We start from the raw sequence: 23,816 nt of genomic DNA on the forward strand, positions 1-23,816 counted from the left end.
ACGGAGACCCGGTGCTGAAACGGCTAAATCAGCCACATCGGGAACAGGTCCAGTTCAGGAAAGCTTTGCAGACATGCAGACGCAGCCCGACGCAAACATAAATGCACTAAAAAAAGAACAACCCTAGCGGTGTGAGCAAAACGTCCGTTTAAAGGGAAAGAAAAAAGTCTACTAGTCCTCCCAGTATAATCTTCCACGGCTCTTCTGAGCGTATGCTTTCATCAGAAAGAGAAAGGGCGAGGAAGCGGGTACTCCTCAGTAGCTAAAAGCAAAAAGACACACCAGAACAGAGACGAATGAGGAAGAGAGCTCGTAATCAAGAACATGAGACGAGACGAGGGTAAAAAAAAAAAAAGACAGCATAGGGGGAGACACTTGAGAATCGGCAAACAAAGGACACTGCGGCGCATGACGCAGCAGCAGCTTGCAGCCTTCGTCCTCCCAAAGGTGTGCAGAGAAGAGGGCGCCCCCGTGTTGAGAAGGGGGGTGCAGATGACAGGCATCGCGGAACAAAAGCGGGTCGCATCTTGACATCAGCAGGAACACTCTGCGCCTGGGCGCCTCTGCTGCTGCGAGCGGTTCAGCTTGCGCAACGTTGCCTCGCCGTACTGGATCCCCGATCCGATGCGCTCGGGGTCTAGCTCACCTGTGAAGAGATCAAAATTATTAGGCCTGCCGTAGTGTATGTGTGTGTGTGTGTGTTTGAGGGGAGGGGGAGCTTTTGACCACCTGGGTTTCTTTCATGAGCACCAAAACCTAAGTAGAAGAACATATTTTTTTTTTTTTTGCATTTCAGCCCCATCGAAATGCGGCTGCTGTGGCCGGGATCGAATTCACAACCTTGAGCTTAGCAGAGCCATGCCATGGCCACTAAGCGACTGTGGCAGGCCTTCTCGTGTGGCTAAAATCCATATTTGCCAAGCAGGATGCGGCATTGGGCGACATCCTGGAGCAAAACGTTGACTCTTGCCACTTCAAGCAAACATGAAATACCTTAAATTCAGTGATGCGTGGCTCTGCAGCCTTAAGGACATGAACGTCAGCTCTTGTATAGATATAACAGCGGCAAGCCTAAACAAACCTTCAGCTTTGCCATGGTCACCAGGCCCACCTTACTGGGGCCATTAGACATCCCTTCTTGTCAACAAGCTCAACAAACAACTGTGCCTGAGAGAGGGACTTCAAAGGCAGAAAGTAGCAAGGCGCCAGATGAGGCACCCCTCATTTAAAATCAGGGATGCGCGGGAAGTACCCAGTAAATCTCTGATGCGAGTACACTTGTTAGGTGCAAGAAGAGCACAGCACCCAGCAGCATAGCCAATACGCAGCTCACAAGAGAAACGCCTACGCTCGGTCTTTCAGTGCATCTCTCGGGTCGGGCACTAGCAGCTGCTCCTACGGTGAAGTGATAAATGAAATAAAAAATGTGACATTTGTTACTTCAAAGCTGCCTCCATGGCCTAATTATTCGTGTAATAAACTGCTATGCAAAAGAAAACAATTGAGACAGTCCAGTCTGCACCTTGGCGTTACATTTCAGCTGCCAACTGCAGGCACAGACAGAGGATCTTGTTTAGATACAGTCGAACCCACTTATAACGATACCGGTTTTAACAATATATTGGTTATATAACAATGGAAAGCTGCTGCACCATCAACTTTTGTATGTTTTCTATGGGGAAATAACCTGCTTACTACAATGCCCCCATGCTGCATCATCAGTTATAACGATGAAGTGTGTCTGCCTCAACACTGTTCCCGCGAGAGGCCCTGTAGATTATTCAGTCCTTCAGGGGCTTGTTTTCCCGAGGAACCTTCCACTGCACTACGTGGAGCCCCTGGATGTCTTGGAGAAGGATGTCGGCAAGCTTTGCGTAAAGCAAGGAAGGCTGATGGACACGTGGTTTTCTCGTGCAAGCCAGTGGGAGGTACGTGGCGAGATGCTTGTGGCTATGTCGTCCCAGCCTTTCTTCTGGATTTCTCAAGCTGAGATGTTGCCACGGCAACATTCCCGCATTTTTTTAAAAGGCCCCTTTTGGGGCCACCAAAGCAATGCCTCGGCGGGGCTAGTATGTCACTCTCCACCCATGACCCCACTTTGCAGTTATTATAGCAGTGCCATTCTTGAATGCCGACAGCCACAGCTTGTTAACAAATGCTCCGATCACAAATGAGTCCACACAATCAGAAGCCGGATGGAGGGAGGTGGTGGGGAGGAGAACTGGCCCTCCTGCCATTGTAGTGAGGGAAGTACATAAACTTTTGTTACAGGTGTATTAGTTATTGACACCCTGACAGAGAAGCTAGTGTGGAGGTCATGTGGCCGCGAAGCGGTTGGCCCACTCTGCCATTATAGTTTTCTCTGAACAGCTATGGCATCCCCCATTTCGATTATATTTTTTTCATGCAAACCAGTTATAACAATTATCTGTTATAACAGGACTTGAATATCTTTATAAGTGGGTTTGACTGTAATGCTTCAGCATGTCTTCACATGTTTGATACAGTAAAAGCTCATTAATGCGACTCCCGTTAATTCGGAAATATGGATTATTCGGATGGCTCTATTGGTCCCAGCCAAAGTGCACGTTAGTCTATGGGACCAAACCTTTAATAATTCATCAGAATTCGGCCCCGCACCGCTTAATTCGGACAAATGCTGACGGCTGCCGCTACACGAAAGTGTGGTAAAGCAGCGCTGGCACCAAAGGAGTGAAACCGAAACCTGAGAGGCATCGCCATCGTCATCAATTAGTGGGGGCGATCACAGCATCACCAAACGCTGGTGTCTTCTTTTTTCGCTCCACTGCACCTTCGATGCCATTTTCCCTTGTGTTGTTGAGTCAATATCGTTTCATCTTGTGGAGTTTTCTTTTTTCGTTGTGACCGTGTTTTGCCTGCCACCACCATCGTGCGCTACAGTGATGGCAATGCTGGCAAAGCGGCTGAAGTACTAAGTCAAGAACTTGGCAACTAAGGTGGAAATTTTGCAGGCTTTGAAGATTGGCGAATTGCGACAGCATGTTACGATTAAGTACAATGTGAAGCAGAGCCCGTTTGGAACGTACGTAAAAATGAACAGATTCTTCAAGCCTTCCATAGCGAGGAGTTTCATGCATCACGAAAGCGGTTGCAAACCGCAGCTCATCCCCCAGCTCGAAGAAGCTTTGCTCCAGTGGGTTACTGACTGTGGCAACACGCATCTGCCTTTGAGCGGACTTCTCATCATGGCACAAGGTAAGAAGTATGCTGCAATGATGGACACTGACTCGTTCAGAGCTTCAGAAGAGTGTGCGATGAAAAGGCCAGCGTTGACCACCCAGTGGAAAAATGTGAAGCTGCTTGAGCATATCGCTGCATATGAACCAAGTGACGCGTTTAATGTAGATGAAACTGCTCTATTGGCCCTACAAGACGGTGACTTTCAAAGGGGACCCGTGCATTGGTGGCAAAAAGTGCAAGCAAAAGATAACTGTGCTTCTTGCCGCCAACATGACTGGCACGGAGCGCTTGCCACTTGTTGTCATCAGGAAGGCGCATAAGCCGCATTGTTTTAAAAATATCAAAAGCCTTCCTGTCGAGTACATAGCGAACTTCTTAGGAAGGCTTGAATGACCTCGGACATTTTTTTTGAAGCTGCCTGCAGCAGTTAGACCGGCACTTCACGTCTAAGGACCGCAAGATAATTATGGTTGTTGAAGGCAGCAGTGCACATAACTGTACAGTCAAACTGAAGAGTGTCAAGGTAGTTTTTTTGCCGCCCAACACTACATGTGAGTTTCAGGTAATGGACCAGGGTACCATTCACTAAGTGAAGTCGAAATACCGAAACCACCTGCTACAGCGAATTATCTTATGCTCAGAAGTTGGAAAAGCTGCATGAAGTGGGCTTACTCGGCGCAGTGCACATCATCGCCAAAGTGTGGAAAAATACACCTCCGCAAGTCATCACCAACTGTTTTCGGCACAGCGCTTTTGTGAGGCCCGAGCATGCGGCAGTAGCCGACGAGGTGTCAGTCGAGTCCACTGATCATGACTCCCCAACCTTCGATGCTGTCCTTCCCACAGATGTGACCCTTCAGGACTACATCGCGATTGATTATTTGTGTCGCCACGACTGGTCTCCTGACCAATGAAGAAATAAATAATGATGCCACGGGCGCCCGGGAAGACCATGATTCAGACGAAGAGTCATGCGAGGAGGTGCAGCCACGACCTCATCGCACCTTACGAGAAGTCACGGAGGCACTTTTGATATTGGAGGACGTTTGCCGGTGCACTTCCAACAGTTTGCGGGCTGTTGGCCACTTGGAAGAGTTAAGAAAAATTGTGATGTCAGCCGGAATCTGCGCGAAAAAGCAGACGACTATTGCAATACACTTCAGTAAATAAAGGTATGCTTCTCCAACCTTATTTTAATGTTTTCCCTGTTCATTTGTTAATTCGGCATTCGGATAATTCGGACATTGTTCCCCGGTCCCGTGAGATCCGAATTAATGAGCTTTTACTGTACATATTTAACTTATAAAGCATGTTTCCCACCAACATGCCTATGAACTTGGTAGGGTTCGAGAGTCAACCTGCTTCATTTATCTGTAAGCTATGCCAGTTCCGATTGTTTCCATCTTGCTGTGTAAATGAACCATGCTGAGCCTTCGTTCCTTCTTCTGCGAGTGAGTACATCTTCAAATGTGCCTCACACACATGCCAAACACTCACCAGACTCGATCTTGGCCAGTATTGTCTTTGCACACTTGAGAAACGCCTCCTCCACGTTTTCGCCCGTCAGGGCACTGGTCTCCAGGAACATGAGCTCTGCAAAGGAGACGTAGAGTGGCCACTCAAGACTGACTCGATGGTGACTTCAGTAACCACTAGGCAACCAAGATGAGAGAATGCACAAAGACAGCAAGAACACAATCTCACAGAAAGCGTGTGTGATACTGTGTTGGGACCTACCGTGTCCATCTCACACAACCTACGACAGGGACAGCAATTACATATTTCACTCGGTGACTAACTAGGGAAAACACGTCAGCAGGCACTGCCTGCGACAAACTCGTAAGTGCCAGAGGCTATTCCAGTTATGCTGAAACAATGCCGAAGAAGTAGGGAGGCAGTGCTTTCACATCGCCTGTAAACGTGCACGGTGAATGTTAGCTAAATTCCTTCAAGATGCTTAGTTCATTGAATGCTAGAGCACATGCAAAAGACCTTGCTAAAATATAGCACCAGACGTGCGCTCCAGATTGGCCGTGCTCAAGCGTATGACATGCTTCACTTTGATACACCTGTAATAGTTAGCGACTGCAGGGCTATTGCTACTGCCCAACACAAAACGAGTCGGGCCGAGAGGCATGGTCGCACCACTCAAGGAAGGTTCGAGAACGCTCTGGACACACCAGCACAGAAGAAAGGTCTTAGCAGCCACAGTCAGCAAAGGCTGGGAAGGTTGTCAAAAGAAGCTCTTCGCTTTTTTTTTTTTTTTCGGAAATAGATGGAGGTAGAGGAGCACATACCATTCTCCTGGGCAAACCGGCTCGCCTCGAGAAAGGTGACCTCGCGGTCATCCTCCAGGTCCTTCTTGTTTCCCACGAGCAGAATGACGATGTTGGGGCTTGCCAGAGTGCGCGCATCCGTGAGCCAGTTCGTCAGGGCATTGTACGTCTCCCGACTGCGGGAGTCAGGAATGGACGACAGAACGGTAAGAAAGGTTGCCTAAATATACACACTCAAAGCCTCTGTACATAAACATTACCAGATAATGGTAAAAATGGAAAACAAAAATAGAAGGTGCTCAGCAAGTACAGGGCAGCCAAAAGGATTATTCCAGACAAACAAGCACAGTTTTGAAGGGTCCCTGAAACGGCCTAGGCACTATGTATCTCTCAACGAGGGCTTTTTCACAAAAATTTTGCATCGGCACGCTATACCAACATAGGTACGGTGGTTAAAGGTTAACCTCCTTTCAACCAGCGGCGCTACCCTCAACATTTAGATCATGCGGCCATCGCTATATTTCCTGCCTCCTTCAAATGGCGACGCAAGTGTAGTCGGCTTCCAGGTGATTGGACCTGAGTGCGTTCCATATCTCTTTCGTAAGCAGTTTTTCTCATTAAGCCTAGGCTACATTAGGAAAAATTTCAAGACAAACTTTGCACGACAGATTCAGCCACAGACAGCGGCATTACGTGCAATGTTCACTGGCTTGCACTACATAAAATGAAAAGAGACGTACACCGCCGCAGGCATTTGCCGCATTGCTGCAAGCGTATATGCTATGTATAATCTATAAAGTAGCTGCTACCGGTATTATTTAGGTTTGATAATCGCCTGATAACATGTAAATATCTCATAATGCATATCTTATATGACTGTCTCTATATAGCACTCGTAAAATTTCTTTGTAGCCACCAGCGAAAAAAAAAAAAAATAAGCGTTGCGGCTAACTTGTGAATGTAGTGAAATAGGCAATTTATAATATTTGCCAGGAACCTGGCCATCGTCATTATCGAACCCTTGGTCGTCTACCATAGCGACCACAAAACCATAGTAACTTGCATGAAGTAAAAAGCAACACCAAAATATTTACGCATCTTGGTGTCATTATATCATCTATACAGCTTCGCCGGTCATCCATATTCGCGAAGTGGAATGGCGGCTAAATTTTTTCCTATTTGGCTTGTTAGCACATTTTTCTCCTATTCTGGACAAATTATGCACAGAAACATGGCTCGCGGAAAACGTGGAACCTGCGGTTACCGCTGAACGTGGCTTTTTGTATCGAAATACGGATGACCACCGCTGCTGAGCAAGGAGGTCGCCGTTAAGTTTGACGTGCAAGACTCGCGTCTTCTACAGTGTGTAGTTGCTGCAGTTTAGTCCCTGCTCTCATCTGCAGTGCAAGACGAGGGTAATACAGTGGTACCATTCATGTTCCTGCCGCCACAGAAGGCACCGCAGCTCCTATTTTGATGCGAGAATCCCTCCGCATCTTATCGGCTGTCATTGCAAGAGTTGCAGCAGGCGATCCATATTCTCAGGTGGAAGGTGGAACCTGCGGTTACCGCTGAACGTGCCTTTTTTTAATCGAAATACGGATTGGTTTCAAGAAACATCTAGATTTATTGCGTTTGTGTACTTTTTAAGGGTCAAAAATTCTGGGGTTTTAAGTGCCAAAACCTAGATATGATAATGAGGCATGCACTTTTAAGTGTGCAGGATGACATTACGTGGGTAGCCAATCAGATCCTTCACCCAAGTAACACCACTCACCCACGCTACATAGTGTAGGAAGGGGCGGTTGAAAATGCAGGGGAGAGACGCCGCTGTAATCGGTAGTGGTACGCATTTTTAAAGCCTTATAATAAATTACATGCATTATTCGAAGGGCTTCAATTTGTCTTTTAATGATTAGAAGGACCTACACTACCGACTCTGCACATTAGTACGCAAATGTCAGAATTATTTCAGGGTCCCTTTAAAACATGCCCAAATAGATGGCATGGAATATCCAAAAGCGGACAAACGCAGTGGAATACTTAAATAAGAAAATTTACATCACAACGCAGCGTGTTTCAGCCAAGGATATAACATGCCTCTTACAAGCTCACACATATAGAGAGATGGCTGGAATAGTTTAAATAGTGATGAATGGTTTAGAAAGTTGTCATTGAAATTATAAATCTATGTTGTGCAAGAAAAGACTGGTACCTTCTTTAATTTTTGGGCCATAATAACCCAAATAAACAAAGACTCTCATGGAAATTTAATCAAGAAAAGTGCTTTCATATCGATCCAGGTGCTTAATATCGCTATGTTGAGTTGAGTTTCAAAGTTGCTAGAAGTAGCCAATAGCAAACAGCCCAAGTAGAAAGCTCTGGGGCCACTGAGTGCATAACTTCCTGTTGGAGACTGCGGAGTGAATTCAATGGCATTCCTGACACACCTGTCCACACAGGCCACTTCAAACTCTCTCCAAGGACACCTTGCGGTCTACGCACCACACATCAATAAACATTTTCCTAGATACCGTAAATGAAGTAGTTGGTACAACTCTGGTTGCACTGGACAATGCTGCAGTGACAGCGTGTAATTCAATTGCCTGCATGCTGACAGCTCGTCTCACAGTCTAGACACGCATCACATATGCCAGCAATGTGTGCTGGTGGTCGAGTTGGCACATGTTTGTGTACTTCCTCATTCCTGTTAATTTTGCGTGCACTTATGTCTCTGAAATAAGGTGTATTACTGCATAGTGCCATGAACACCCTTTACTCATGGCCATCTGTACATTTATGGCGTTGGCGCTCCCCAAGCTTGAGCCATCCAATCGCCCTTGGCAACAAAATCGACCTGCCCCCTCTACGTGCTCAACGCAAGCTCTCGAACTGCAGTCTGTACATGGTGCAGACTCTGTGGTGGTGAACTTCAACGGCCATGCTACCATAGCAACATACATACATGTAGAACAAACTTCTATGGCCAGACATCCCCGGCCCCTAGGGCTGAAAGCTAAGCTTCCAATGCGAGTCACCTACCTCGTGATGTCGTACACCAGCAAGGCACCCGCAGCTCCTCGGTAGTAGCTCCTGGTCACAGACCTGGAGAGAAAATCCCATGACAGCACCATGTAGTTGCACAGTAGGCAAAAACCTTCTAAGCTTTGAAATAAACCAAGGGGTTTGGAGCCACCCATCCATTCATCAAGTCACGTACACAATCTTCATCAAGACCAGATGAAAAACACTGGCCTAGGGGGCCATATTCTGGGTCAATCACATTCAGAGATACTTTGATGCGACGTGGCGCCTGGCTCGATGGCTCCCTAGAGCAACGGGCGTTCCATTCGCTGGCTCAGTCTCCACAGAAAGCAATCGACCAAGAATACCACTCCAGTGCAACAATATCAACACGTAGCAAGCACAACACATCACAAACAAACAATCCAGAGCATGCCAGGCCATTCCCTCTCCATGGGAGGAGACATGATTACAGTATGGGGTTTAACATCCCGAAACTGCACCATGGGTTACAAAGGGCACTTTAGTGGAGGGCTCCGGGCTAACTTGGACCACCTGGGGTTCCTTAATGTGCATCGAAAGTATGGCAAGCGAGCATTATTGCACCCCCATATAAATGCAGCAGCTATGGCCAAGAATGGCACTCCCAACTTCGTGCTTTGCAGTAGACTGTCGTAGCCACTGAGCCAACGCGATGAGTCTGCAATGTTATTGGTTGCGTGGATGTTCCATTTCATTCCGACAACTAGCTCACTTTCAATGGAAACAAGAGAAGCGATAAATGATGACTGAGTTACATGACAAGTAATGACTGATTGAGTTACATGTGTACATCACAGTACAACATGCGTGCCACAGGAGACAGCTGGCAGAGGTCTCTAGATTAATTATCCCCTGCCTAGCTTTAGCTTAATTGCAAGCACACAAGTGACCGCATTCTATATCCACAGAATGGCGATGCAACTGCCGAAGCTCAAATGCTTGACCTCATGCTACAGACTGGAATGGTGAAGCAACAGCCGTCCCCCCAATACATAATGGTGAAAACGGCCATCAATTTCGCTACTGGTGTGTTTCGACCTGCAGCAAACACCTACTGCCCCACTGGCCAGCCATCATTCATGCTTCAATTGTTTTTCCCAAGTGCACTACACTTACTCTCATATGCACACACACAACCTTTCCTTCAACAGCTGCCTGAAACAAGGGGCGGCTTACCCAAGATATGGCCGTACCACTTAATGCATTAAAAAGAAGAAACATTAAAATTGTGAGACTCCAGCGAGTTCTCCGGCTTTGCATTCATTTACTCTGGCAGCAGCAAGCTCTCCCTGTTCACACTGCCATGCACTGAAAAACTTCCATGCAGCGATGCATGCACCCTTGTGCTTGTTTGCTACAGTATAATCTGTTTTGGCTTCCAAAATACAGCACATCAAAGTCTATGTGGGGCACAATATTGTTGTGCAAATTATGAAGTGCCAAAAGTGCACGATGGTTCTGCGGTTAGCGTATCCAGCTCCTAACTTCACATGGCCTCAGACAATCATCACAATCCCTGTGCCAGTGGCTAACAGTACATTCGACTGGCCCCTACTGCACTCTGAACCTGTTTGCAGTGACACGGAGGCCTCTTGACATTGAGACCCACACGAACGCGTGCCCGAGCCTAATGCTCAGCTGTTCACAGAGCAATAGGAGCTGCCAAGTGATCGGAATTCAGTCAGATCTCGGTTGCGCTCCCACCTTGCAGGCGAGACTGCATTTGAGCACAGCGCTGCCAATGAACCACACAAATCTGTTCCGAGTGCTCGATTTCGACTAGACAAATGTAAACGTCATTGGCAGAACACTTTAGAACGCTCGAAAGCAACCAGTAGAATGAAGCGTGTTTGTTTTACTTCTGCCCTACAGCGAGAGTGAAGCCGAGGACGAAATGACCTGACGTCAATGATGCAATAATGCTGATGGCCATCATTACCTACATTACAAAGGACACACACAGCAAACCCAGTTTTGAGTTCTTAAATGCTGTAGCAGTAATACATCGTAACCCATGACAACACACCGACATCGCTGGTGCCAAGGGTTCAGGAACAAAATTCAAGACAGGAACAACATATGGTTTTTGATTTTATTGCTCATGATAAGCTCTTTTCTTAAAGAAAAAAAAAAGAGAGAGAGAAAAAGTGGGGAGGAGGGCATGAGCAAGCAAGTTTTCAAAGAATGCTCTGCTAGCCTAAACTGATTTAGCGTGATTTAAATACTAAGTCCCTTTCAATCAGCATGCATGGAAGTGGGAACAGAAGCCCATTACTGATGACAATACAAAGACACCAGGAAAAATTTCAAGAGAACATTTACAAGCGCAGTGTGAATGCGTTCTTTTCAGTACTATGGCCTTTAGCCTTGTCTCAAATGTTCTCAAGATAATAAAAACAGCATAAAGCACAAGCCCTTTTGCTGAATCCTATTCTTCCCTTCACTGCGGTTTTGTAGTTACATATATTAAAATGACTGCGAAACAACTGACACTTTCCCATGTTTGGGCAGCAGAAAAGAGGCAGTGCCTGAAGAGGCCCATGGCTACATGTCGTGGGCTGTTTGTTTTCAAGAAGCAGACAGTACAGAGGCTGATAGTGCACAACTAGATAGTGCTCAAAATCCTGCGCAATCGTAATCACAGAGTGGCCTAAGTAGATAAGGCACAAGAGAGCCTCGGGAACAAGGTACAACGGACATGCATAAAGAAAGCGTAACGACAATTCTGACAAGATAGACGTCCACAACAATCACTGCGCTAAGTTACAATACGCATGTAACGCTTGTCAAGTAAAAAAAGAAAAACAAGAACTTTCACTGCAATCAGCATTCTGCCAGAGATTGGTGGTGCCAAGAGTACAACTAGTCGGTACGACATTGTGTCTGGCTAAGTACATCAGCTCGGAGTTTTACAAAATGATTCCATGCCTGCAGAGGTCTCTAACATGTAAAGCACAGTACCACTTGCCTATACTACACACTCCGTTTCATACATTGCAGGCAACGCTGCGGAAGCTACACAAGCAGCCTGATCATGGAAGTTTCACTCCGTGAGTTTCGAGGTGCAGCTGATTTTGGTGCGGACATTCTTTACGGAATAACAATTTCAGATGGCATTATAACTACAGCTCGCAGATGTAAAGTTACATCAAATCACATATTATTTGTGCACCTTCATGCTTCCGGTATACGACATACCAGGTTTCACTCACGAGCGCCAGCCTTGCCCACTGGTCACAGAATTCTGGCGCTCCACTCGTTTAGTGGTAAATTAATTCAGATCCGCAGCGCTTTCCATGTTACAAATGCGTCGCCTTTTGAGACATAAAAGTAGGACACAATGTTATGTTGAGTTACATGATGCATACCTACATCATCATTTCACATACAACACACAATTTGTTGGTCTCGAATGCGGGCAGAGAGAGAGAGAGAGAGAGAAGTCTTCTAGCCTTCATAGCTTTGCTGGCTGCGTATTGAACGAAGTATAGGAGGTCCTCTGTAGCATGCAGAAAATCCGACTAAACCAGGGATTCAGATGCGGTGACACTCTCATGTTTTTGCGAGTGAGGTGTCATCAACAGACAATTTAGGTCTTAGCAAGGGTAAATGGTTTTTGACACTTTGAGGCCTGCGATCGTATAAGGGTACTAGCACAGTGTGATTACGCTGTTATGCACTAGTGTGCAAGTTACTTAACACTTTGACATATGCAGTCCAACCAAGCGCACATGCAACGTGAGCTCGACAAAATGAGGAGGAAATCAAGAAAATGAACTGGCTTGCAAGTTGCCAAGGGAACTTTCGATGCACAGCACCCGAGCCTGCCTTGCTACAACGTCATGAAGGACCAGCAATCCCATCAGCAGACGGAGAAACTTGCCCACCTGAATCGTTCCTGGCCGGCAGTGTCCCAAATCTGCAGCTTGACGGACCGGCCGCCAACATTCACCACCTTGGAGCCAAACTCGACACCGATGGTGTGGTTCGACTCTGCTTTGACTGCTCTCCCCCACAATCCAGAGAAGGAGAAGAAAAATATGAAGAAGTTGAGTAAACTAAAGTGCTCAAGTCAAGACGAACCTGTCTTCAGCACTGCAAGCATGTACAATACTCTACAATTTTTTTCAGAAGATTTTGAGCCTATGACTAGATCAATTTGGCAGTGAGATTGCGTTCTTCAGTTTGCATTGTTCAATAAACACTAAGCATCGTTGTCTGCCTGGTACATCTGGATATCTAAATGTTGACCGACAGCTAAACCAATTTGTGTAGCAGCCCAATTCTCCTCTTACTGTTCTTGCAACAGCAGTATTACATCTTTTTTCACTGAACGAGCAAAGCAAGCAAGAATGCCAAGTGTAACAGCGGATGGTGCAAACCATAAAATACGATATTGTTGCAAAATTTGAGCGTGAACAAATCAACGGTAAGAGCAGAGTCCTCTTTGAAGCTGCTGGAGTAAATGTGCGGGTGACTGTCGTACGTTAATCGGGGCAAAGCACATGAAAGAAAGCAAATCCAAAGCCTATTTACTCTACCTCAGATGTCGAGCATTCCTTACTTTTGTCTTGCACTTCACCTCAACCAAAACCCCCAACTACAGCCAGGCAAAACCCTCAGCACTAGTGCTTTACGACGTGCACGCAGTATAAGTGATATCCCGTAATTTGTATGTAATCTTGTGAGTTGCACAGCTGCTTTGAACAATGGAGTTGACAAGCGGAAAGCAAAAGGCACAGTCAACAGCCATGCAAGTTAGCCTGTCATGGCACAACACAGCAACCTGCATTTCCCAAACGTGAACACTTCGTCGTGCAAGCTTTACCCCTTTTACAACAGTTGATCATGGCATATTATGGGCACGCCAATTGTTCGCCGTTCTGTTAAACTTTTTTTCCTTTTTTTCTTCCCGATCACGGCTCGCCATGCTGCAGTCGCTGACAAACACCGCCGCTCCGCGGGGGTGCACACAAACGAACACGTGACGCTCATATGACAAACCGTGGTCCGTCATTGCAACACACCTAGACGATGGGGAAGGGGGTCTGATCCCCCACCACCAACAATAGAAGAGTGAGAGAGAGAGAGAGGGGATGGGGGTGAGGGGCAACAGGGTCACTCACACTTGTTTTCAATGAACTGGTGGAGAAGGCATGACTTCCCCGTTCCCGCGCTGCCAATCACCAGGAACTTGAACAGGTAATCTGCGAAAAGGAACGGACGCCAGGATTAAGACAGACAGCGACACCGATCGAATAAGCCGCGAGGGGGCCGGATCGCTAATCCTGCAAACACAATTATAAGCGCAACGGGTTCCCGGGCAGCAAGATTAGCGCGGAAGCAATTAGTTTACGCGCGTCTCACGTCACGACCGCGCGCGCAGCGTGTCAGTTGGCCTCCGGTCTATCGTTCGGACGGGAGTGAACGCGGCAACAAAACAAAAAAATCGCGAGTCGCAGAGTAAACACAAATGCGTCTCTTTCTTTCACTGTTGCTCCATTTCGCCTGCGAGCAGAGGATCAAATTATCAGAATTGTGACACCAACGCGTCTCTTCCAAAAGGGCCTCACCCTCGAAAAAAAAGGACATCTCGATCTCTTCTCGCTACGTCCGATACGCACACCCTCGCCGGCATCACGTCTTTTTGAGAATCGCAAAGCCTTGGCAAACACACAGCCACGTTTCATCCCCTCACGTGGATAGCGAGAGCTTACATGCTCGATCGTGTAGTGTAAGGAATCGCAAACTTTTCGACCGGGCCAGCGAGGAAATAAGACCACAATCGCCCGGCGTCGGGGCAACAACTCGCGTGACACTGCGAAACCGGAAGAGCAAAAAAAAGGACCGTCGCCGCAAAGCCGAAACGCCGGTGTCTCCGACCGCTGCGAAAGATGCACGGGGGGCTCGCGTACCCGATTTCCTACGCTTGAGCATCGCCGAGCACGGCGCGAGGATGTGTTTTCCAAGCGCTGTCGGCCGGTGGTAGTAGGCAAAGCAGCCCCAGCCGCGCCCTCGCAGCTGCAAAACTTAGGTTTAGCCCAAGGCGAGATCCAGACGACAGGCGCGGAGCAGAAGAAAAATGTCGTCGGGGGCTCGGGCTTTTCTTTTTCCCCCGACAACGAGGAGACTGCGCAGCGTCGACGATGTCGTCGCCGCAGAGAGAAGCGATGTAGGCCTACTGGGGGGGAGAAACCCGCTGTAAACCGTACACACAGCTGGTCGAATCGCCAGCGAAGGAGGGGGTGAGCACGGTGCGGGGGGAGACACCCGCCGCGGGACTTTCTTCTCCTCACTTCGAGCGACCGTGCAAGGAACGCGAGACAGAAACGCGAGGTCGTACTCACCGTAGGACTCGGACATGCTGCCCTACCACGATGCCAGTTTTCGGGCATCAAATTTATACGTCGCCCGGAGCGCAGCGCACCGAGACGGCTCCTCGGGCGTTTTTTGCCGTCTGCAAAGTGACGATGACGGCTGGCTACTTCCGCGGCTCGGTAAACAACCAGCGAGCCAACGCGGAAGCCGACTATAGGCATTACCTAGAGGCACCTGCTCCCCGACGTAGCAGATGACGTAATGTCCTTCCGTTTTCCGAACTAATCAGCAGGTGATGTTCGCTGCGAAATTATGTAGCTCCGTAGCATGGTTACGTTCCGTCGCCAAAATAAAACCTTAGTAGGCACACACAGACGGTGCCAAGCTACCCTCAGGTGATGCGACACTTTCATTGGTTCCGTCGAACCTCCTATGCGTAGAAAAAAGAAAAGACAAAGGAAGAAAACGCCGCCCGTCGCTGTTACTAGGCGCAAAGCAGAAAACAGAACAAATGCTCGTAGCAGTGTTCGCCCGCGAACGGATAACGTAGTTGCGATGTTGAGAGCAACAGACAAATTAGTAAACCATTGCGCCACCTCCAGATGAATGTGGAAACGTCGTAGTTTGGAACTGCAAGTGGACGGTAGCCTCGAAAACTTCACGGTCTCGCATCAAACCACCTTCCTACTAGCGAAATGCGGGACACGCCGACTGTGGCAAGGGGGGCGGGGTATGGCGCGACATTTTCTCTTGCAATATTTTGTCATCTCTGAAACAGGGAAACAGAGTAACTGATAAAAGAAGTTCAAATACACATGTGTGTAAATAAAGCTATTTTATGGACCACTGTCACGTGCTCCGACACGAAACGATCAATCCGAGCCTCTAAAATGGCTCGGACTGATCGCACGAACTGGTAGAACTCCTGGCAGGTTTGCTCATAGTTTGCCTTTAGCAATATTTCGACCTTTATCAGGTCCACACTACATAGGCTTTGTTCAATGCTCCAAGTTGCCGTCATGTGCGAAAAAAAAGTCGCTCCGCGAAAACACCAGTCAATGGAATGCTCAGCACAGCTCGCAGCACTACATACGCTTGTTCCCTAAACATGCTTTTGATTTCGCTGCGACTAGCTACCCGATCGCTGGCTGCATGCAGCTCGTCCACGTTGATGGCCGATGTCACCTGAACGCTGCATCAACTTTCGAAAGGTCACTGAACCACGGAACTGGACATGTTTGCGCTGCAAGTTCAAGCACTGAAGTTGCTGCGTTGAAAGACGCTACGGCGCTCGTGTTTAACCGAGGGCGGGACATTTCTGAATAACTTGTTCTCTCTTGCGGGATAATAGCCCTCATTGAGGGGCAGTACCGCGAGTAGCGGAACGGGTGGTCACCCTACATCAAGCATTTAATGTGACTGGTGGCAGAACCATAAAAGTTGGACGGGAGAATGAGAAGCAGCAGCAGTACAAAGGTTTTCACGTGCAACGGCACTTGAAGCCACCACACACGTGCGCAGCTACACAACAACAAAAAAAGTTTTAAGAAAAGGAAAAGAAGCGAGAACGCACAGGCTGACATTACATTTGTGCACCGGCTTTTAATGAAACTTGTCCGGCTTCAGCGACATCTCCTCGACGATGCATTCGTGCACAAAGTTCACCGTCGCCGCATCGGTGGCGGGGACGTTGTAGCTGACGAACACTTGGCATCCAGTTCGCTTGGTCAGCTTCGCGGCGAGCGCGTTGGACGTCAGGTCCGAGGCGTCGCCCATCAGGCAGCTCGCCGTGGGCGCCTTCTCGACGGCCGTCGACATGGCGACCGAGAGGTTCTTGAGGCACCCGCTCTGCGAACCCACCCAGAGGAAGAAGCTGGAGTCCATGCGAAGCACGAGAAAGTGCACGCTGTTGCCGTTGAAGTGGCGCGAGAACTGGTGCGTCGAGAAGCCGCGCGGATTCGAACTGGCCGACGGAGCCGCCGCCGATGACGTCGCCGCGGTAGCAGGCATTCGCGCTCTTTCACCAGAAGGCGAATATCGTATTATGCGCCGTTGGCAGCCAGTGCGCGGGCATGCGCCGAAAACAAAAGAAACGCCGACCTTTGTAGTGCACAAACCGCGTCGGAGGCAATCCACCAAAGAGCGACGACGACAACAACGCGTTCATGTGGGCGCAGCCATGTTGTTTCAAAGAAACAAAAACAAAAAAAAGAGACCGGCCAGGAGACACCGAGCGACGTGTTCTTCGAATTGGTAAAATAGTGCGCGCCATCTGGGCGCTGCGGAAAACATCGAATATGGCGCGGTGGGCGCTAGTCTCGGAGGCCTGCGCGCTGTGAGAGGCCTGCGCGCGTTTTAGAAAGCAACTCCTCCGAGGACCTCACAGTTTAGTATACGCCTAAAAAATCTATTTGCAGCTGCACATAAGATTAATTTCTACGCATAAAAAACGAATAACAGCGCAAGGCACGCTGTTACTCGCTTTTTATGCAACATGTTTTAATGTTCCCGGCTCCCTGCGGACATGGAAACTCTATGCCTGCGGGAGGCCGGTAGTATCCTCACGAACTCTTCCTTCCCAACCCGACCTCCTCAGCGAGGGATGTGCCTCTAACATGTACCAACCAGCCCAATTTCGTACTTTATTGTAATTACTACACAAATAGCCGGAAGCTGGTAGTATGCTCACGCACTTTTTCACCCCCACCCCTCTTCCTCAGTGAGAGGTGTTAAAATCCACACGCCAGAAACCACTGCCACCGAGTAACAAAAACAGAGCTCGAAGGCTATGCTTTCTGAAGATTGTGTACGCCAAAAAAAGATTGCCGGCTGGAAACGCACCTACAAAAAAAAAAGACAATGAAGCTAGAGAAATAAATTATGTTTAAACTGAAATTTAAAAATAAGGAAAATAGAAATTAAGATGAAGGAAAAAACTTGCCGCACGTAGGAGCCGCACTCACATTTTGCAAATCTCGAAGGCCATGCCTTTGCATGCTGCAAGTGCCGGAAGCTGTTAGATAAGAGGGGGGGGGGGGTAGTAAAAGCGATGCCCGCCATCTTTTGAACTTCTGAGTTTAGGTTAATGAGCGCCGAAATAGCCCAAAGGTTATGGGCCCGTAGTTTAGGTTGCGCACTCAAAACAACTATTCATTAATCCGACCATTCGGCGCTGTTCGGGTGCACTTGCGAAACACGAGAATGAACTTTAATGACGAGGATGGATCAGTGCCCTAGGCAAGGGTATCGGTAGTAAGTTTCCTCAGATGAATAACGGTATAGCCGCCACGGGGGTAAATGACATCAAGGTCGGCATACCCACGCCACGATTACGGCACGGTGCGAAACACAAAATGCGATGTGTTTCGCTTTCACCACACTTATTTCTCTCATTTTAATGCTTGCTAAAATGAAGACACGTATTGTGCATTAACTAGCTCGGACCCTTTCATTTCAAATGCGCGTAAAACGCAGAAATGTTCAGATTAGGCAAGCGAAAAAACCAACAGAAGGTCCTTTATTTTCTAGAAAAAGACTTAGGATGAGTAGATATAACTTGTCTTTGAGGTCTTGGGGCCTTTCTTTGGAGCCTGTCTGGTCTGGCGTCCGGAGCCTTCCGGGTCTGGCCCCTTGGAGCTGGTGGAGGCTTGCTTTGCCATGACCCTTCCCTGATGCTGCCGATGTCTGCGCCCTCTTTGAAGCGGTTGTCTGAAGCTCTACGTAATGGAGAAGAAAGTTGCAACTGTTCGAATTCCGAGACTGAATCGTCCAAAGTACCAGGAGCATCCCCTCCGATTCCGTGTCTGACAAACTCCTCTGCTCTTAGGCTGAGGGACATCAAAGCCAACAGCTTCTTCTGGTGCTCTTTGCCTTTTGGAGATTCCACTAATACTGCTGGAACAGGAGCTTCTTCCTGTCCTCCTTCCATTAGGTTCTCATCATCTGACAACATTGTAGTCCTTGTGATGGGCAGCTCTGTCGCATTACAGTAGGTGAGTTAGTTTTTTTTTTTTTTTCACGACGTAAACGCAAAATGAACTCTTAAAAAATCAAACGAAAGACAATGGTTAGGACTAGATGAGAGGGACTAGACAACTTTTATCACAGCCTTGTGACCTTCATTATACAAACAAAAAAAATACCCGAAAAGAGCGGAGCAAGCTCTCTTTAGAAACGGGTCATTTTGGTGGGTGGCTCTTCTGATGTCGCCTGGCCGTCTGGGTTGGAGGAGCCGTTGGGTGCAGGCGCCGGGGCTTGCATTCGCGGGGCTGGAGTGGTCGCAGTGGGGATTTGAGGCACAGGCGGAACAGGCACTGGAATGCTTTGGACAGCCAGCCGGGAGTAAGTTAATGCCCTCAATCTCTGCAGCACAGTGCCGGGCCGGTCAGGAGGAAGACTTGCCAGAACGGTCTGGGCGTTGATGAGGCTCTCCGTGGGTTCAACTGCACCCCAAGTCTTAACCCATGTGAACCACTCGTTGGCGTCAAAGGAGGTCGGGGGGCCAGCTCCGGAGTAGCCCACAGTTGCCCGCAGCTCTTCTGCTGTTTCTAGGCGGCGGGGGCAATCCTCAGCTTCGGTTTCATTCAATGCCGATTGACGGCTTCGCATGCTAAGGGCAAGTGCAAAAATCCTGGCGTTCATGAAAACTAGTGCCTCTTTTACACACCCGAAAATACGAGCTTTCAGAGACCTCTGTTGCATTCGGAGGATACCGACAGAGTGGATGAATGCGTGAAGGTCGGGGGCAACAGTCACGGCAAGTGGCGATTTGGACAGAACTCCCAAGAGTCTCAGGTACGGAAAGTACGACTTCTCGATAGCAATAAATTCTTCTACTTCTGTGAAGAACTTCAGCTGGTCAAGCTGTTCTTCTGTCCAAATCCACTGTGCCCACTCGTGACCGTCTAACCCGGTCACGCTACGCATGAAAACCATGTCGCCTAAGATTGTGTAGTCTTTGGCTAACGACTGCACGGTGCTCATCCGGAACTTGGCGAGTGGATGATTAGGAAAGTTGAGAAAGAACATGTCAATGGCAGCAAGGATTGCGTTGAATGCTTTGTGGTTGATGAGCTCAGCACCAAAGTATCTGGCCGTCATGAGTGTGGATTTCACAGTGGTGTGGTGACCGTCCATCGGATAGGTCGTAGCTATTGACAGCCCGCTAGTGACTAAAGACTGCAAGTCGGCCTCGTTGGGTGTTCTGGTCGCCAGGGTGATCCGGTGTGAGAAGCACAGCAGGAAGGCTAGGGTCGTGTCATTGCAATATGCCTCTCTACTGTGAGGGGCATCACCATGGTAGTCTGGAACAGGAATTTCGTGAACGTTAATCAAGTCCATCGGACACAGGAATTCCCCGGCCTTTTTGATCACTAGGCCTCTGTCGACCACAAAGTCTTCTGTCAATTGAATTGTCATTGTCTTTGCAACATCGTGCAGTAACACCGCAGCCATGTCACCGCAGACTCTGTTGTTGGAGAACATGTGTTTAACTCGGGCTGGAAGGTCCCCATCGTCTCGCTTCCGGTAGAGGCGGACAACAGGTTTCTGGAACGGATCAGCATTGAAAAAACGTTTTAGGTCTTGAAGCCCGGTGGTCTTCGTGCAAGTCCCCAACTTCACAACTTTTCTAGTCCTTCTCGAGGGGAAGTAAATGGTGATCCTCTCGCCTTCTTCAGATCTATATGGGACTGGACCAGACATGTTGAGAGAACACAGACAAACAATATCACAACATAGAACACATAAAATACCACACAAACGGAACACACTGGCCACACTAGGCTCACGGAGGTGAGCCTAGTGTAGTCAGAACATCTATACAGAATCTCTAACTTACACATACCTTTACAGCTAGCCTCAATACTCGGAGAAGAACCGCTAGTGCCCTACAATGACTTGTTGGGCTTTTTAGAAGAAACTCCTTTTTTGCACAGATTATAAAGTAATGCAGCCTTTGCTGCTTTAACATTTGATTTCTTAATATCTTGCGGCTGGCGCAGCATGACCTTAGTCGCTTTTGCACCATTAAAACCGAATGAACTAAATAACAATAATGGACATAACGATGCAATGGATTAAACAAAGTAATTTTGTCTTAACTTCGCTATAACGAGGTTTCATCAAAAGGAAACATGAAATGCCGGCGAATGTTGGGTACAGAATCTTGATTGGCTGTCATAGTCTTCTCCCGTCCTATTCCCTAGTTCTCACCTGAACAACTACTCAGAAGTAAAAAAAAAAAAAACAAGCCTGGATGCGAGTTCCGAGCACCACTCTAAATCTAGCATTCACACGACGGATCGACTTCCGCGGACGAGTATGACGTCCATGCGTGCCGCCAAATCACGCCGCACACAGGGACGTCGCAGATTAGCGGCGCGATTCTTTGCAGCTGCTCATCCACGGCGTTGTAACTCAACGGCGCGGCACGTCGTGAGAAATGGGGGGGGGGGGGGGGACGCTGCTAGCTCGCGTAGTGAATACTGCACAAGTCAGAGGCTTACCGCGCAAGTCCGAAACTTGCGGGGTTTCGGGCTCTCGCGGTGGTTGCGTGGGGCCGTTGCATTGGGCTCTCCTCCTTGCCCGGACGGGGTGGCGGCAGCGGGTCCTAAAACACCGTCGCTCTGCTGTCATCCCTCCCACGGGAAGCTCAACGGGCTTGAACCATTTGGCCGACATTTTGGCGGTATTCGGGCCCTGTTTGCGAGCGCTCCGGGTACGCGCGCCCAAGACGGGGGGTGGGGGGGGGGGGGGGCCTTTGTCCGCCGCCGGCCGATGGCTACTTCGGCGGGAGCGCGCACTCTTCCGTCGTCTCGGATGTGCCGAGGCAGCGACTTCCGATCGTGCCCCCGTCCGTTCTTCCCGTTCTCTTCGTTTCCATTCACTCTGCTGTGGGGGTGCACCACGGCAGAATCTTACTGCTGGGTTCTTTGTTCCGTCTTTAGCGGTGCACCGTTAGCGGCGACCATTTGGCCGCGTATACTGTGTCGCAGTTAGATTTAGATTCCGACTCGTTGATACAACTGGTGTTTGTTATGGAATCCCAGCTTAATAAATGGTATTTCCTTCCTTCCCTGGTGCTCCGCCTATAGGGTCTCCCACGCTACGCGCGCGGTCTCGCCTTCCCCTAGCCGGGGCCGGAGCCCCCGAGTGCTCGAACCCGCGGTGGTCGTCCGGCGCGCACGCTCCGATACCGCGCGCACCTCACCCTCGAAAAAAAAAGGACATCTCGATCTCTTCTCGCTACGTACGACACGCACACAGGCCTCGCCGGCAACGCAAGTCTTTTTTGAGAATCGTAAAGCCTTCGCAAAACACAGCTACGTTTCATCCCCCTCGCGTGGATAGCGAGAGCTTATATGCTCGATCGGGTAGCGCAAGGAATCGCAAACTTTTCGACCAGACCAGCGAGGAAATAAGACCCCCATCGCCGGGCGCCGAGGCAACAACTCGCGTGACAGCGCGAAACCGGAAGAACAAAACAAGGACCGTCGCCGCAAAGCCGGCGTCTCCGACCGCTGCGAAAGATGCACGGGGGCTCGCGTACCCGATTTCCTACGCTTGAGCATCGCCGAGCACGGTCTCGGCGCGAGGACGCGTTTTCCAAGCGCTGTCGGCCAGTGGCAGTAGGCAACGCAGCCCCAGCCATGCCCTCGCAGCTGCAAAACTTAGGTTTAGCCCAAAGCGAGACGACGTCCAGACAACCGGCGCGGAGCAGAAGCAAAACGTCGTCATATATACTCGGTCTTTTCTATTTCCCCCTACAACGAGGAGGCGGCGCAGCGTCGACGAGATCGTCGCCGCAGACAAAAGCGATGTAGGCCTACACTGGGAGACAGACGCGCCGCGGGACTTTCTTCTCCTCACTTCGAGCGACCGTGCAAGGAACGGGAGACAGAAACGCGAGGTAGTACTTACACAAGGACATGCTGCCTCACCACGACGCCAGTCTTCGAGAATCAAATTCCGACCGGAGTGCAGCGCATCAAAACGGCCGTTCGCGCGTTTCTCGCCGTCTGCAAAGTGACGATGACAACTGGCTACTTCCGCGGCTCGGTAAACAACCAGCGAGCCAACGCGGACGCCGACTCAATGCCTCCAGGCATAGAGTTTCTCACTACATTACCTAGAGGGAAATCTGGCGCTGCTGCGCTGTGGTATGCATGGGAATGCTGGTATATTGTGGATTCGGATTGGCATCGTTCTCGTAGAGACAGGACACCTTGAAGACGCGCTTGGCAAGTACCGTTCCGTCTGTCACAGTGATTCATTTTCTGCTAGAACAGCAAGTGAAAACCTGTTTTAGCTTTATTATTACGCGAAAACATGTTTTGTTTAACTATGAGAACTTGTTATTACGTGTACGATTATATAATACGTAAAAAGTATCAGCGAGCCGCTAAAGTTGGAGGACAGACGACAAGGTTCGCGCTCGCTTTGAAACAGTTGGTCGTCTGTTCTTGCTTTTCTTCGCTTGGTCATGCCTCGTGGGTGAGTAAAGATGTAATATGCGTGAATGGAAACATTTTATGAAGATTTTACTTTGAGAACGCGCTATTTGCGTAGCCATATCCACGTTTTAGACGAAGCCTCTTACAACACCAGCCAACACGAGCCTCGCAGACACATATCCCGTCATTCCCATGACGGCACGGTGCCCCCTTTAGAAACTCCCATAGACGGTGGCGCCAGATTACCCTCTAGGTGTTATAGTGAGAAACTCTATGATACCATCATTCCCATGACGGCACGGTGCCCCCTTAAGAAACTCCCATAGACGGTGGCGCCAGATTACCCTCTAGGTGTTATAATGAGAAACTCTATGCCTCCAGGCATTGGCCGACTATTGGCCCCGAGCTCCACCACTGGAAAAGCCGGCGCCACCGTCGGCGTGACCAAGCGTTGGGCGTGACATGCTATTAGGGATCACGT

At 49.0% G+C, this 23,816-nt stretch overlaps 3 protein-coding genes across 5 annotated transcripts in view; all 3 read right to left on the minus strand.

Annotated features, from left to right (window-relative positions):
- Window positions 1-291: 291 nt before the first annotated feature.
- On the minus strand, window positions 292-22,489 carry Rab4 (RAS oncogene family member Rab4). 3 transcript variants are annotated; one of them, XM_065453634.2, is made up of 7 exons: window positions 22,432-22,489; window positions 13,691-13,771; window positions 12,452-12,566; window positions 8,541-8,603; window positions 5,520-5,674; window positions 4,720-4,815; window positions 292-646 (listed from the first exon to the last, which is right to left on the minus strand). In XM_065453634.2, the coding sequence occupies exons 1-7, from the start codon at window positions 22,451-22,453 to the stop codon at window positions 534-536; spliced, it is 645 nt and encodes a 214-aa protein (XP_065309706.1). In that variant the 5' UTR covers window positions 22,454-22,489; the 3' UTR covers window positions 292-533. The 3 variants fall into 3 exon arrangements, with proteins under 3 accessions (XP_065309706.1, XP_065309708.1, XP_065309705.1); XM_065453636.2 differs by lacking the exon at window positions 22,432-22,489 and adding an exon at window positions 14,912-15,073; XM_065453633.1 differs by lacking the exon at window positions 22,432-22,489 and adding an exon at window positions 14,480-14,836.
- LOC135919758 (proteasome assembly chaperone 4-like) lies at window positions 16,460-17,090 on the minus strand. Its single transcript, XM_065453637.1, has one exon. It carries the CDS (start codon window positions 16,890-16,892, stop codon window positions 16,485-16,487), a length of 408 nt encoding a protein of 135 aa, XP_065309709.1. The 5' UTR covers window positions 16,893-17,090; the 3' UTR covers window positions 16,460-16,484.
- LOC135919756 (uncharacterized) overlaps window positions 18,382-23,816 on the minus strand; it is an 84,936-nt gene continuing 79,501 nt past the window's right edge. The window contains exon 3 of the mRNA XM_065453632.1: window positions 18,382-20,429. Within this exon, the coding sequence (XP_065309704.1) occupies window positions 19,050-20,366 (1,317 nt within the window). The 5' untranslated portion in view covers window positions 20,367-20,429 and the 3' untranslated portion in view covers window positions 18,382-19,049. The remainder of the gene's footprint in view (window positions 20,430-23,816) is intronic.

Source organism: Dermacentor albipictus, chromosome 7 (assembly GCF_038994185.2).
Source record: "Dermacentor albipictus isolate Rhodes 1998 colony chromosome 7, USDA_Dalb.pri_finalv2, whole genome shotgun sequence".
In the NCBI taxonomy this organism is placed as follows: Eukaryota; Metazoa; Arthropoda; class Arachnida; order Ixodida; family Ixodidae; genus Dermacentor; species Dermacentor albipictus.